Genomic DNA, 15050 nt, shown 5'->3' with positions numbered 1-15050 from the left:
CCACTTCGGGTTAAACTCTGATTAATACCAGAAAGAAAAGACTGCAGTAGAGGCTGGTGGCTCCGGTGTCAGCGGGGTGGTGAATCCAGGATTCAGCCAGAGCCAGTCAGAACTCTACAGGACCCATCCAAGGTGATTCTGCATCTTGGACAGGGCTTTAGAGTTCTGACTGGCTCTGGCTGAAACCCAGAGTGGATTCACCACCCTGCTGACGCGAGAGCCACCAGCCACCAGTGGAAGAAGGGGAGAAATCCCCTCAGCTGAGCCAGGTAGAAACAATAATTTTCAACCTGACAGGAACTTGGAAGAACATAGCAACGCTGAGGGCATTCCAGTTGTCCAATTCCAATAACTGTCAGGACTTAAATATAGGGCTTTGCATGCCCGCCCCCATCCACCTCAGAGGCCACTTCAGGGCTTCCAAGGTGGGCTCGATTCACTTCAGGCTGATTCGAGAGGGGGGGCAGTGGCCCGCTTTGGCCTCCAGAGCCGAAGCAGGATTCAGACATCCGAATCCTGCTTCTCCCCGCCCTCAACATGCTGCCCAGCCCCCAGCTCCTTTCCTGAGCTCTTGGATGTGCACTGCCAGCCATCTTGTTGTTCTTGGGGGCGGGGGGAGGCACCACCTGCAGGGTCTAGTTCCAGAAATACAGGGAGTCACCATTTTAAAAATGGTCATTCCTACGGATGGGGAAGAAATCCTCCATGGACCCCAGTGAGGCTGGATTCAACAGAATCCGGTCCCCCAGAGTCCGTGGAGGATTGGAAGACTTACCTCCACCTCCTGGAGGAATCCTCACCAGCCGGCTCCTCCCTGCTGGCTGGCACCAGAGCGCCAGCGATATGGCCGCCATTGCCATATCACTGGCTGGGCGGACTGACTGCGAATGCAAATGGCATCCACTACGCCATTTGCGGCTGTAAAGGTCTTAGTTTAAGGTAAATGCAGCCATTACGGCTGCATTTACCTTAAACTAAGACCTTTACGGCTGCAAATGGTGTAGTGGACACCATTTGCGTCCACAGTCAATCTGCCCAGCCAGTGATACGGCAATCAATGGTGGCCATATTGCTGGCGCTCCGGAGCCAGCCGGCGGCTCCGTGGAATTGCTGTGGAGCACAGCCGGCCAGCTAAGATTCCAGGGGGGAGGGATGGATCGCCTCCCCCACCCTGCGGACAACCCCCCCCCCAGACCTGGAGGTAAGCTTTCTGGCCATCCCTAGTCATTCCACACACACACCCCTGGAATAACAAGATGGCTGCCGCTGCATGTCCAGAGGACCCAGGCAAGGAGCTGGGGGCTGGGCAGTGGTGCAGCTGGGCTGGGTGTCAGGATTCCTTTAGCCCCCACTTTATTTCAATGCCAAAGACAAACACAGACAAGAGGCTTCAGTCTACAGCTTTTAATCCATTACTTCACAGGGTCATACAGATGCAAATTCTCAGTGATTCTCAGTCTACAAAGGAATGCCTTCAGGGGAATTCAAAAGGAAGTTAAGATAGTTGCCCATCGTTTGAAAAGGAAGATGGTCTCACTAGCCTAACTTAAGGTTGGGAGGAACCTCTCTCTCGTGAGGCTTCTGAGCGCAGCTTCTCACGCAAGGCCAATCGGGTAGACTGTCTAAGTTCTGCCCCTGCCCTCTCTCTCTTTGCTCTGCGCCTACACCTGGCGTCTATTAGATCAGACTCTCCAACCCCCCACTTCTGTTTGCTGTCCCTCACAGGGGTGTGTGAAGAGAAACCCTCATCCTCAGCCAGCCGGGAATTTGTAACCTGAGAAGCCAGCCCAGTCATGTCTGGACTAGCCCGGGAAAACACCTCCCCCATGTCTGGCCATTCTCCTTCAGAATCTGAACTGCTATCCCACTCCCTGTGCTCAGAAACAACCCTGACACCGGGCTTCTGGATCGCTGAAGCGCTTTGGGGTGACCCGACCCACTTCATGCCACTTCATGCCCCCTCCGCCTCACCTCGGAGGCAGTCCGAAGTGGCCCGAAGCACCCCGCTTCACCTCAGAGCTCTGGTTTCAGGCCAAAGCGGCGCACAGCCCTGCTTAAATATTCTCACTCCTCCACATTATGCCGGGTTTCAGTATCCAACCTGATGCTTTTGTCTCAGACTGTAGCTCTGCTGGCCATCTGGGTTTCCAGCGGCTGCATTGCCAAATGTTTATCAATCTGGCACCCCTTACTTACGTGTAGTAACATTGCCCGTTACTGGAAAGGAGTCACCTTCTTCATAAACAGAAATCACGCTGACAAAATACTGTGTCAGTGACGAGAGAGGCTTCAGCACAGCAAATGCAGCATTGCCAGGAACTTCCACCTGAAATATAAGGAGTGTGAACTGTGGTGGAACTGTCCATGTGATGCCAGCAGTAGGCGCTGAGCGGAGGGAGCAGAGACGGTGCGAGAAGGAATAATGTGATCAGTGTCATCTGATGGGTGGATATAGAGATACACTTGCCAAGTAATAACCTGCCCGTGGTAAGCTGATCAGCTGACTATCCTGAAGAGGATCTCGCCACACTGTTGCACCTGATCAGAAACCCAAGGAAGTGGTATGTGTGTGTGTGTGCGCGTGTAAAGAGTCTCTTTGCCATTTTGCAGGACAAAACAGATGATCACCTCACCAAATGGTTCATGCACAGTGTCATGGAACGTAGGGGTGTACGAACCCCGGGGGAGGCAATCTGGTCCTCCCCCTGGAATGGCGTCCGGCATAGTGGACACCATTTGAGTCCCTGTTCTTTACCGTGATAGGCTACGTAAAGATTTACATAGCCTATCACGGTAAACAGTAGGGACGCAAATGGCGTCCGCTACACCATTTGCGTCCGCAGTCCGGCGATACGGCCATGGCGGCCATATCACTGGGTCTTCGGAGCCAGCAGCAGGGAGGATCCGCCAGCGAGGACTTCGTGCTGGAAGTCAAGGTAGGGGATCTGATCCTTCACGGACTTCAGGGGGCCGGATTCAATAGAATCCAGCCTCATTGGGGTCCGTGGAGGATTTCTCCAACATCCCTAATGGACCGGCAATGCCCTGTCCCATGAGTGGAAGGGAAAACAGGCAAAATAGGGTGTCCACACTCCTTTCTGCCCTTCCCTTCCTGTGGCCTTTTCCATTGCCACCAGGTGGAAAATTTTATTTTCTCTGGCTGCCTCCGTCAAACCAGCCTTAAAACTCTCTCCGTCTCTTCTTTAGGAACCTTCTTTAGGAAGTGTGGGAGTTGGCTATTAGATGTTGCATGGATACCCAGCCCCACAAAGAGACCACAATGTTTCAAATAACTACATTTAAATTTTACTGAAGAAATATGTCCACAGGAATTTAAAAAAAAAAAAAACTTTTAATCTCTAAACTGTTAACCTTTGGGCTGAAACTAAAACACACACATGTGCACACACACACAGACTGAAAGAAAGAGAGGGAGATTTAACCCCATAATATCCTAAAACCATTTAACCCCATAATATCCTAAAACCAAACTAAATACAAAAATGGAAGGCAGTTCTGTTCCTTCAAGCACACCATGATAAAAAGTCTCATGGTGTAACATCCAGCATTCTGAATTTTGAATCATGTGTTCTGAGTCCAAATCTCCATGGGAACTGTCATTCTGCCAAAAAAAAGTGCCTCTCATTTCCTGGGAAACAGAATAGGCCTTTATGGAAGGGTGAGGGTCTTCTTTCTGGTGACCCTCCATTGCCATGAGGCATGGAGTGGTGGGCAGCAGAGCACACAGCAAGCAAATGCCTCCTTGCAGCCTGCAACATCAGATCAAAATTCAAAGTGATCGTGATAGGCTGGAGTGCTCAGCTGAAAATAACAGAATGACATTTAATAGGGATAAATGCCAAGTTCTGCACCTAGGAAAACGTAACCAAAAGCACAGTTACAAGATGGGGGATACTTGGCTCAACAATACTACAAGCGAGAAGGATCTTGGAATTGTTGTAGACCTCAAGCTGAATATGAGCCAAAAATGTGATGTGGCTGCAAAAATGTCAAATGCTATTGTGGGCTGCATTAATAGAAGAGTGTCCAAATCACATGAAGTACTAGTTCTGTTCCACTCAGCACTGGGTAGGCCTCATCTTGAGTACAGTGTCCAGTTCTGGGCACCACACTTTAAGAAGGATGCAGACAAGCTGGAGAGAGTTCAGAGGAGGGCAAGGGAGATGATCAGGGGACTGGAAACAAAGCCCTATGAGGAGAGACTGAAAGAACTGGGCATGTTTAGCCTTGAGAAGAGAAGACTGAGGGGAAACATGATAGTGCACTTCAAGTACCTGAAAGGTTGTCACAGACAGGAAGGCCAGGATCTCTTCTCCATCATCCCAGAGTGCAGGACACGGAATCATGGGCTCAAGTTACAAGAAGCCAAATTCCGGCTGAACATCAGGAAAAACATCCTGACTGTTAGAGCAATAGGACAATGGAACCAATTACCTGGGGAGGTGCTGGGCTCTCCCACACTGGACACATTCAAGATGAAGCTGGACAGCCATCTGTCAGGGATGCTCTGACTTAGATTCCTGCATTGAGCAGGGGGTTGGACTTGATGGTCTTATAGGCCCCTTCCAACCCTACTATTCTATGATTCTGTGATCTTTAATCTTGTAAGCCAAGTTCACTGGCACACAGCCGTCTCCACTGCTTCATACAACATTTGTATTGCTTTTAAACTAATTTGTATTTTAACTGATATTTTACCTTTAGGGTTTTTTTATTTTATGTATTTTTTATTGTATGCCATAGACACCCATGAGTTACATGCATGGATATAAATATTTCTGGCAGCACTGAAATTTCTTGGAAACAAACTTTCCAATAAATTTTTGGAAACAGTCTTCTTTGAGCTCCTCCTCCTGAACAGTCATCCCCCAAAGCATATTTGGCAAAAGAGCCTCCCAAATTTCACCGTCTGTGAATAGGGTGGAGAATTCCAGGCACAACTGCCAGTTTTAATATTGCGTAATATTATTTTATAATTGTTGAAGGAATGAAAGAGCTTGTCCCCATCTCATTTCGATTCTCCTCTCTTGCCCCATTGCTCCCTTCATCCACCAATATGAACTAACACAACAGAGTTTTATTCAACATTAAGGGAGCTATCCTGTGCATGTTTCAAGAGAAAAAAGTCCTACATGCTGGCTGGGGAATGCTGGGAGCTGTAGGAAGTTTTTCTGCCTAAACATTTATTTATTTATTTATTTATTTATTTATTTATATACCACTCAATAGCCAAAGCTCTCTGGGCAGTTCACAAAAATTAAAACAAAAATGCACAAGATAGAACAATATATAATATAAAAGCATTAAAACCACAATATAACAATACAACCAGAATAAAACCAGAATAAAACCTAGCAGCAATGCAAAGATTTAAGATACAGATTTAAAACAGCAAAGCTAAAAAACCTAGAAAGCGAAAATACTAAAATGCCTGGAGAAATAAAAAGGTCTTCACCTGGCCCCAGAAGGAATACAATGTAGGTGCCAGGCGAGCCTCACTAGGGAGCTCATTCCACAGCTGAGGTGCCACAGCAGAAAAGGCTCTCCTTCTAGCAGCCACCCACCTCACTTCCTTTGGCAGGGGCTCATGGAGAAGGGCCACTGAGGATGATCTTAAGGTCTGGGCAGGCACATATGGGAGGAGGCAATTCTTCAGATAACCTGGCCTCAAGCCGTTAAGGGCTTTGAATGTTAATACCAGCACTTTGAATCGGGGCCGGAAATGGACTGGCAGCCAGCGCAGCCGGAAAAGTACTGACATAATATGAGCTCGTTGGCCAGTCCCTGTTAACAATTTTGCTGCCCTATTTTGGACCAGCTGAAGTTTCCGGACCATTTTCAAAGGCATGTTTTCAAACATGCACAGGATTATGCCCCAAGCAAGTCAAAAATTCTCAAAATACATGCTTCTTTTCTGCCCCCATCCAATCAGTGAGAGGATTTTACCTTCCCCCTCAAGAATATTCAACAAAATGCCACCTGCAAATAGTGTGCGTAATTTTAGGAGGACATTTTTGTTCACAGGGCCAGCCCAAGACAGGTGGTGCCTGAGGCAAATAATGAGACTGTGTCCCTGTCCCCCCGCCCCACCACACACACCGCATTCCATCCACATACAGAAGCCAATTTGACCAGCAGCCAAATTATGCCTCAGTACTTGTGACAAGGTAGTATCTCAACCCTATGTGAGGGCAGCAGGCTAGCTTAAGGGGTGCTTGCGGTTACAGGTGGGGCAGCAGGAGGGGTCGCTACCACTCTGCACCCTCAGCATCTGCCATCTGAGGCAGCTTCCTCACTCTGCCTAATGGTAGGGCTGGCCCTATTTGCTTTGCCCTAAAACAAATCCTCTTGTGGAATACCACACCACAAGATGGAATGATGCCTACTACTACTCCAGATGTCTTTAAAACAGGGCTGATCAAATTCTTGGTGGATTGGTCTAGCAATGGCTGTGATCCATAACAGCTACATGGAATATCCATTTACAAAGGCAGTGTACCTCGGATCTCAGTTGTCGGGGCAAGCAACAGCAGAAGGCCATCACCTTGGCGCTCTGATTGAGAAGTTTCAGAAGCTAGCTGCTAGTCGTGGGAAACAAAATGGTGGACGATGGACCTCTTCCATTCTTAGAGTCACTCACCTCTCCAGTGTTGCTTCCCCTGCTGGACATATACGTCACGCGGTGTGTTTTCACGGCACGTAAAGCCACCTCCCAACTGACCCTTACAGAGGCATGGCTGATGTTGGAGAAATGCAGATGTTTGGGAGGGCTCAAGGCCACTGGAAGACATAAGTATTGTGACGTACAGGATGTCTACACTAGAATCTGAAGCCAGTTTAACTTTTGTGGAGTTTCTTCCAATAAGACCTGGGAATTGTAGTCCAGCAAAGAGGCTAGGGGACCTCTCCTAGACGATTCCCAGAAGGCTGAAAAAGTATCTAAAGTTCTCACAGTTCCTCCAGGGTAAGCCATGACTGTTCATCTATTTTCAAGCCAGTTTAAGGATGTTGTCCTCAGCGATGCTAAGATTGCTCCTTACGCAACCAGATATGGACTACTGGACTCTGACTAGTGGCTACCCTGTTGGTCCAGATCCCAGACTGCTCTCCAGCCTGAGGGGACCCTATCAAAGTCATTTAGATTTCCCCCAGACCCCCATGGTAAGCTATGTGCTTGAAAAAAAAGTAGTATGGCTTACACGTGGTTTCCTGAACACTCGCTGGATCGCTAGCATCTTCTCCATGCATTGCATACACCGCTAGTGAGTATTCGGTGCTGGGGGACAAACCCCCAAGCAGAGCCTCAGGTTGTTCTACTTTCACCTGAAAAGAAGAAATTAAGCTGGAGGTTGAAAGAGTGAGGAGAGACTCTAGAAAATAAAACCAAAGCCAAACTTAACTAGGACTGAAACAAATGTTGAACATGTTGCTGTCTTTAATAACCATGTCCCACATGCCTGTGAGTCTGAGCGTCCACCTCAGAGAACGTGGTCCTAATCAGAAGAAAAGTTCCCCACCCTTGTGCTATGCCAATATCGTAGAATATGACTGCTAGCCTAGTAGACAATTACTGCTTAACTGTGCTTTAGAAAGCCATCTGAACCTTTGTAACTGTTGGGAATATTGCAACCTCGTCTGCAAGTAACTGGAAGGGGGCAGTGTTGCAGTTAGTTAGTTCATGGGAATTTTGACCACAGCTAGCCTTAGGATCTCTATACCCTACAGTGTGGTTTCCTGTAATTTCTTCCTTTTGCTCCTCCCCTTCCTTCCTTCCCTCTCTCTCACTCTCTGACCTCTGCCATTGCTGGGAGTACCTGTGTTTTTCTCTCTTGCTCCTTCCTGTATAATGGAACCCAAAATAGACTGAACAAACTCTTTTTGAAACTTTATGCTGTATTTGTATTGTATATGCAAGAATATCAATGAGTAAAACTGTTTTTCTTTCCTTCACTGAAGAAGGGTGCGGTCTCTCCTTTCATTATGCTGAGACTGCCTATGTGCATGTGGGACTGGTAAACACTCATTCTATTTTGCCTTTTTGTTTTTCTCTTCTAATTGCCTTTCTAACAGGAGGCATCATTATTAAATAATCCCATCAGTAACATCAGCAGCTATTACATCACCCTGACCCTAATCTCTGACCCATTTGCATGGCTAACGACCAACACACCTCATACCAAGGAAAGGAGCAAAGCCTGTACGTAGGCATACCCTGGTGAAAAAAGAACCAGCATGACTTAGCCCAGGGGTACAGAACTTCAGACCTGGGGGACAAATCTGGCCTCCTCGGGCTTCCAATTCAGCCCTCCATTGTTCCCCAGAAGGCCATGCCCCTTACCCTGCTCTGACCCCCTTTCACTGGACCACCAATTGTTTGTTAACCTTTGGGTACTCCTTGCACCCCTAATTCTGAAAGATTGAAATTTCTGAGAATTTCTCCCACGTTTTTTTCAACCATTCTCATTCCATTTGATAGAAAAGAAATTGCTTTCAAAAAGAAATTAAAAGGAGAACTTTTGGATAAATTCTCATGGGTTGGGTTTGGGGTTCTTGTGCTTCCCTTACTTGTGAGGTGGCTGAGGAGTGCACATGAGTGTCCTGTCTGTCATTGTACAGTAATCCCTGTGGCAGCCTGTAGTATCTTGGCTTCCTGCACTTAAGTTAAAGCCATCATGAAGAAGACACCATGAGGCAATTCCTCCCATGGGACTTTTTCAGCTCAGAAAGGGCAGGTGGCCTGGGAGGCTGCAGAGCAATGGAAAGATGTATAATAGTACGGATGTCGCGAGCGTCTGTTTGGGGGCTCAAGCTTGGCAGGTTCCCACCAGTTCGGCCCCCTGGACACCAGTCTGCAACGTTCTGCTCTTGCCTGACTCGGCCCATGCCAAGTCGGGCAAGTGCTGGGGCCCCCACTCCTTGCCGAGCAGCAACAGCAGGATGGGAAGCCTTCCCATCCCACTGTCGAGAGCAGCTGCACCCCTCTGTGCTGGTGTTTGGCAGAGAGGGGCGCAGATGCTTTGGGAGACGGGAGAGGGAAGTGCCACTTCCCTCTCCTGTTGCCATGCGGCCTCTGCCGGAAGCTACTGCGCCCCTCTCTTCTGGTGCTCGGCAGAGAGGGGCACAGTTGCTCTGTGTGGTGGAGGTGGGAGAGGCCCTCTCCTGTCACTGCGAAGAGCTACTGTGCCCCTCCCTGCTGAGCACCAGCAGAGAGGGGTGCAGTTGCTCTGGGCAGTGGAGGCAGGAGAGACCCTCTCCCGTCACCACCGGGAGCTACTGTACCCCTTTCTGCTGGTGGTCGGCAGAGAGAGGCACAGTTGCTCTGGGTGACTGGAGAGGGAAGCACTGCTTCCCTCTCCCATCGCCATGCTGCTGCCACTGAGAGCTACTGCTCCCCTCTCTGCCAGTGCTCAGCAGAGAGGGACACAGTTGCTCACAGCTGGGCCCTTGTGGACCACCAGCCAGCTCGCATCCCAGTGCGAGCTGGGTCCAGCAGCAGTGGGCAGGGATCTGGCGAGTGGGTCACGAGGCAGACTCAGATGAGTTTGCACAACCCTATGTAATAAAGAGAGAAAACACACACAGAACCCATGGCCACCTCACAGTGCTTAGGTAAGCTTAAAGATACCAGCAAAAGAAATTCAAAATTTTGCCTCAGATAAGTGGAAGCCTCAACACAGTTGATGCTGTGGCCACTTGCTGGAGCAGTGCAATAAACCAAAAACCCTGAGGGGAAAAAAAAGAACGAACCTGTGCTACAACCCCTGCCAATAGTGAGTCCTATCTGTGAGAAACTCTTGGAGAATTTCTCCTCCCCTAGAAGATATTCAGTGAAGTTGTCCGCCCAATTCCTCTGCCCACAAATAGGCTGGAGAATTTTGAGAGGCCTTCTGCGCACAGCTCTAGTCGAAATGCCTCTCCTAAGGCCTGATTAATGGCAGCAGGAGCTTCACGCTAAAATATGCCGACATTGGGGGTATTTTGGTCCTGTCTCTTTTGCCTTCAGCTTCTCTGAAATGGAATTTTGCCCTGGGGTTGAAAGAGGCGCTGCACCCCTGGCTTAGCCCATGCATGTGTGCACCGTTTGCTAACCAAGGATTGGAAACGAAATCAGTCTCCACAAATGCCCCTCACTTGTTGTTGTTGTTCTTGTTGCAAAGCTCTCTGGGCAGTCCACAAAAAATAGACATCAAAATAGAAGAAACTAAAAACATAATCTACTATCTCCAACATACAAAATTGAAAATAATTTAAACAGCTAAAACATTTGTAATAAGGTACTGGACTGGATAGTAACAATTGACATAAATGCCTCATCATATGCCATCAAATGCTTGGGAGCAGAGGACAGTCTTAACCTGGCTCCAAATAAGATGACAGAGCTGGTGCCAGGTGGACCTCAGTGGGGAGAGCACAATTGGGGGGCCACCACTGAGAAGGCCCTCTCCTTGTTGCCACCTTCTGGGCCTCCCTCAGAGGAGGCATTCAGAGGAAGCCCTCTGATGTTGATCATACAGTTCAGGTAGGTTCAGTTCTCATGGCTACTTTTTCTTGCCAGTCTTTGATACCCATTCTACTTGCCATTTGGTCATGACGAAATGTCATTTTGTCATTTTGTCACATGAGAGGGCTATGCCATGTGTTTTTAAGGAATGTGTAGATTGATTCTGGGTCCCACAAAGAGCTTCATAACACCTCCCCACCACCACTTGGAAATATCTCAGGACTTAACGAGCATCAACCATATATTTACCGGCATTTGTCCTTCTGATGGCAGGAGGGGGAAATGTTTAAAACGCCCAAGACAAGTGCAACATACAGACAGCCTCCCCCATGAGTGGTCCTTAGAAGAGGCAAAGATATCTGCCCCAAGCTAACAAAGCCCCAATACAGCAGCCACTGAAGAACAAAGAGCTAAAGAAAAGGGTAACAGCTGCTAAGGAACAAATAGGAGGACAGAAGTGTGTTCTGTGTGTGTGTGCACGTGCACGCGCACCCGTGCTGGCAGCATTAATACATCTGAGCCCCATCCAAAACTAATATTTTAGATTTATATTTTAACTAATTTGAATACTCTATTCATTACAGCTAGTCTGCTGCCATCTTCTGCCCAGCAAGTGGAACTAAATGGATTGCTGAATATGATTTATGCCAGTAGATTCCCAAAATTTTGAGGGTTTTTGTTTCCTTTTCTGCTGAACCTCTGTTGGAGGTTCAGGATCCCACCTTTCCTGTTACATCCTCTGTAATGCTGATTCTCCAACCTCCTCACTGGAGGGATTCTGTGATGACATGTATTGTATTGTAGTCAACTGTTGGTTGTTGCCCAAAATTCCTGTTATTGAGAAAAGCTGATGTAGCTATTAGTTTTGGTAGGGACCCAAGACATTTCTAAGGCCAGGTCCAAACATGCTTGTTAAGCATCAGGCAGCGATTTGTCTGTGTGAATGACCTGTCACAGATCAAACAACACGGACGCAACTTTGGATTGCCTCAAATGCAAGCACTTCTCAGAGTAGTCTATTTGCACATTGGGCTGCCTGTCATCAAGTAGTGAGTAATTAATGAATGAGAAACCAAGTGCTGCATTTCATGTGTGAAGTGGTCTGAGAAATGCCAAATTCCACTCTTTTTCTTTTAGGGAGCAACCCTATGCATGTTTAGACACAAAATGAGTCCTACAATTCCCAGCATGTCTTGTAGGACCTTTTCATGAGTTGTAGGACCTTTTTCTGTCTAAACATGCATACAATTGCACCCTAAGGGCACAATCCTAACTAGATAGGTGGCCGCCTCCAACCTTGGAGGAGACCACCTATCCAAAGCAAGGCAAGAGAGGCATGAGGGGATCATTCCCTCCGCACCTCTCCTGCCTTGCCATTTTTCGCTAAACAGCTGTTTTCAGCTGTTTAGCAGGGGGGGGCAACCAGGAGAGGAAGCTGCCGTACGACACATTAGATGTGTCATTTATGCATAGCTCTGCTCTCCCTGCCCCGAAATGCCCGTTAGCCCTGCCCCTTTTCAGTTGCTCCATGCTTCTCTTGCAAGTGCGGAGGATGGGGCTTCTCTGCGCTGCCTTCAAAGCAGCGTGGACGAGGGGGGCGGTTGGTTTTCTGGGAACCAACCTTGGAGCTCCAGCTCTGAGGTCGGTCCCCGGAAATGAGCATATCCTAGGGCCCTCTAGACAGTGTCTAGTGGCCATAGGATTGCTCTCTAAACTACTCTTGTAGAATTTAGGAGCACAGATTTTAGCATAACGAAATTAAGGGCACAATCCTATGCAGGTTTAGACAGTTGTAGGCCTTGTTTTCTGGCTGGAGCATGCTGGCAGTTCTTTTTCCTGTCTAAACTTGCATGGGATTGTGCCTTTATTTGTATAAGTGTTATACAAATATACAAAGCAGGAATGTTGCTATTCTTGCTTTACTTTCATCTCAGAATATTTTCTCCACGTTGTCATTTATTCCATGAATCGGTTGAGTATTTTGCTCATCAGCTGAGGGAGGAACTTCTCTAGTTTTATTGCCACAGCTGTTTGAGCTATGCAATGACTAGCCACTTGAAGAAGCAATTTCCCCATAATTATGGATGGGGAGAAATTAGTTCAGTTCATATTTTAATGCAATTTTGTACTTTCGAATATATACGTGAACCAAAATTCAGGTATTCTTCTCAATTCGCCCTCCTCCAATTTTTGTAACGGAGTTCTCCAATCAAATAATGTGTATAAAAATGTGTTTATTAAGGAAAGTGTGCAGAAAAGTGCGTATATTCATGAAAATAATGTTTTAAGAAGCATTATATTAGTGGACATTGCTTGCAACAATGTCTATGGTCAGCAAAAATGCATATAAAATGTGTGCACTTAGAAAACGAACATACACTTTTTTATGCAAACTCTAAAAAAAAAAAAAGCCCACTCAAAGTGACATGTAAACAGGATGAACTGAATTTAAGACTGGAAAACTGAGAAACAGAGAGACACTGAAATTGACAGCTTCATCTGTCCCTAACCACAATCCCATGCTATGGAAGATAACGTTCTGTCTCGGTCCCATATCTCACTTTATTTGCTCAGTCTTGCTACATTTTTTAAAATTTCTCCCCCATGTTAGCAGCCAAAGGAAGAGACCAAAGAAACATGTAGAATTTCATGTGGAACAGCCCTCTCGTGGGATTGTACCCCCTCTGAACGCATATGGGGGAGAATCGCTAGTTTAAAATCTCCCCTGCATGAAAAACACCTTCTACCTGTTACAACTTCTGCTTGTTATAGCTTTGAACATTTTAAGAACAGCCAAAAAGGACAGTTGTGAATACTGCTGAACCGATTTCCTTTTTACCTCTTTAGTATAATCTTCTGCTCCGTTGGGTGCTGAGGAACAAAGAACGAGATACTGAGTAGCACCATCTGCTGGCTCCCAGGTCAGTCTTATACTGTTGTGGCTGATTTCAGAAACTCTGAGGGAACGGGGTGCGGAGAGAGGCACTACAGAGAGACAAGACATTAAAGGGAAACATTCAAAGAGATCCAGTTTTCTCATGCTGATACACCAGAAAATCTGATCTCATATGAGAAAGATAGAAAGACTAACAACAGAGTATTTTAAAATATATAAAAATATATATATTGAGCTAAACATTTCAGCTTCTGCCTTTGTCAGTAGCTGTGCAGAAGCCAAACCATTTAGCTCTCTCTCTCTCTCTCTCTCTCTCTCTCTCTCTCTCTCTCTGTGTGTGTGTATATATATATACTCTGTTGTTGTTGTTGTTCAGTCGTTCAGTCATGTCCGACTCTTTGTGACCCCATGGACCACAGCACGCCAGGCCTTCCTGTCCTGCGCTCTCTCCCGGAGCGTGCTCAAGTTCATATTCATTGTATCGGTGATGCTATCTAGCCATCTCATCCTCTGCCGTCCCCTTCTCCTTTTGCCTTCAGTCTTTCCTAGCATGAGCGTCTTTTCCAGAGAGTTTTCTCTTCGCATTAGGTGGCCAAAATATTTGAGCTTCAGCTTCAGTATCTGTCCTTCCAAGGAGCAGCCAGGGTTGATTTCCTTTAGGATGGACTGATTTGACCTCCTTGCAGTCCAGGGGACTTGTAAGAGTCTTCTCCAGCACCACAGTTCGAAAGCATACTCTGTTGTTAGTCTCTATCTTTCTTATATATTTTACCTTAAGACTGACGGCATCCATAGTGGATCCAGACCCTCTTTGTTGCTTTGCTGTTGTGCCACTTTACACGTGTGTGTGTGTGTGAGCTGTAAGCAACAGACAAATCCATGTGTACTCTGCATAATTTTTACAGGTCACAGAACGCAGTTTTTCAGTGTGCAGGGTTTTTTTAGAGCAAACTAAGCAGATACACACTGTCATTTAAATCATCGTTTCATTTCTCTAGCACAGGTTGTTCTGTTTCTGCATACCATGGGCAGGGCAAGGATCTATGCCTGGCCCTAGAGCTCCACCCCTTAGCCGCCGTTAAGTCTTGTTCGGTCACCTCATCGGCTCCTGAGATTCCTCCACACATCGCCTTCATGCAGCAGGCAGGCTGTTAAGCATAGTCACCACAATGCGTCTATCTCACCAGTATTAAAAGTTCTTCGCTGGCTTCTGGTTTGTTTCTGAGTGCAGTTCAATGGTTTTGACCTATAAAGATCCAAACAGCCTGGAGCCAGGGTACCTAAAGGGACCCCTTTAGACTACTTGTTCATCAGAGGCCTGCTGCCAGGTAACTCCAGCCTTTGGAAATGAGGCAGGTGGTGACCAGGGGAAGGGCCTACTCTGTGGTGGCACCCTGATTGCAGAACACCCTCTGCAGTAATGTTCATTTAGCATCCTCTCTTTTGACCTTTAGCAGGCAATAAAAAAACGTTTGATAAATGATAAATCTGTCAAATGAAATCTTGATCAATGAAAGTATTCTCTGCTGTAGTTTTAGTTGTTGTTTTATGGAATGTTACTGTGAGGTGCCTTGAGGGTCTGCCAGGTGGGGTGGGAATGTTGTACGTAAGTAAGTAAGTAAGTAAGTAAGT

At 46.9% G+C, this 15050-nt stretch overlaps 1 protein-coding gene across 1 annotated transcript in view; it reads right to left on the bottom strand.

The window, feature by feature from the left end:
- COL20A1 (collagen type XX alpha 1 chain) overlaps positions 1-15050 on the bottom strand; it is a 193068-nt gene that overhangs the window by 142719 nt on the left and 35299 nt on the right. The window contains exons 12-15 of the mRNA XM_084854383.1: positions 13362-13507; positions 7221-7344; positions 6662-6801; positions 2197-2326 (exon numbers count right to left, since the gene is read on the bottom strand). Of these exons, the coding sequence (XP_084710509.1) occupies positions 2197-2326; positions 6662-6801; positions 7221-7344; positions 13362-13507 (540 nt within the window). The remainder of the gene's footprint in view (positions 1-2196; positions 2327-6661; positions 6802-7220; positions 7345-13361; positions 13508-15050) is intronic.

Source organism: Heloderma suspectum, chromosome 4 (genome assembly GCF_057233095.1).
Source record: "Heloderma suspectum isolate Gila_16-S chromosome 4, 16-S_ref, whole genome shotgun sequence".
Classification (NCBI taxonomy): Eukaryota; Metazoa; Chordata; class Lepidosauria; order Squamata; family Helodermatidae; genus Heloderma; species Heloderma suspectum.
The sequence above is the reverse complement of the archived record's forward strand: the minus strand, read 5'-3'. Positions and strand labels throughout refer to the sequence as shown.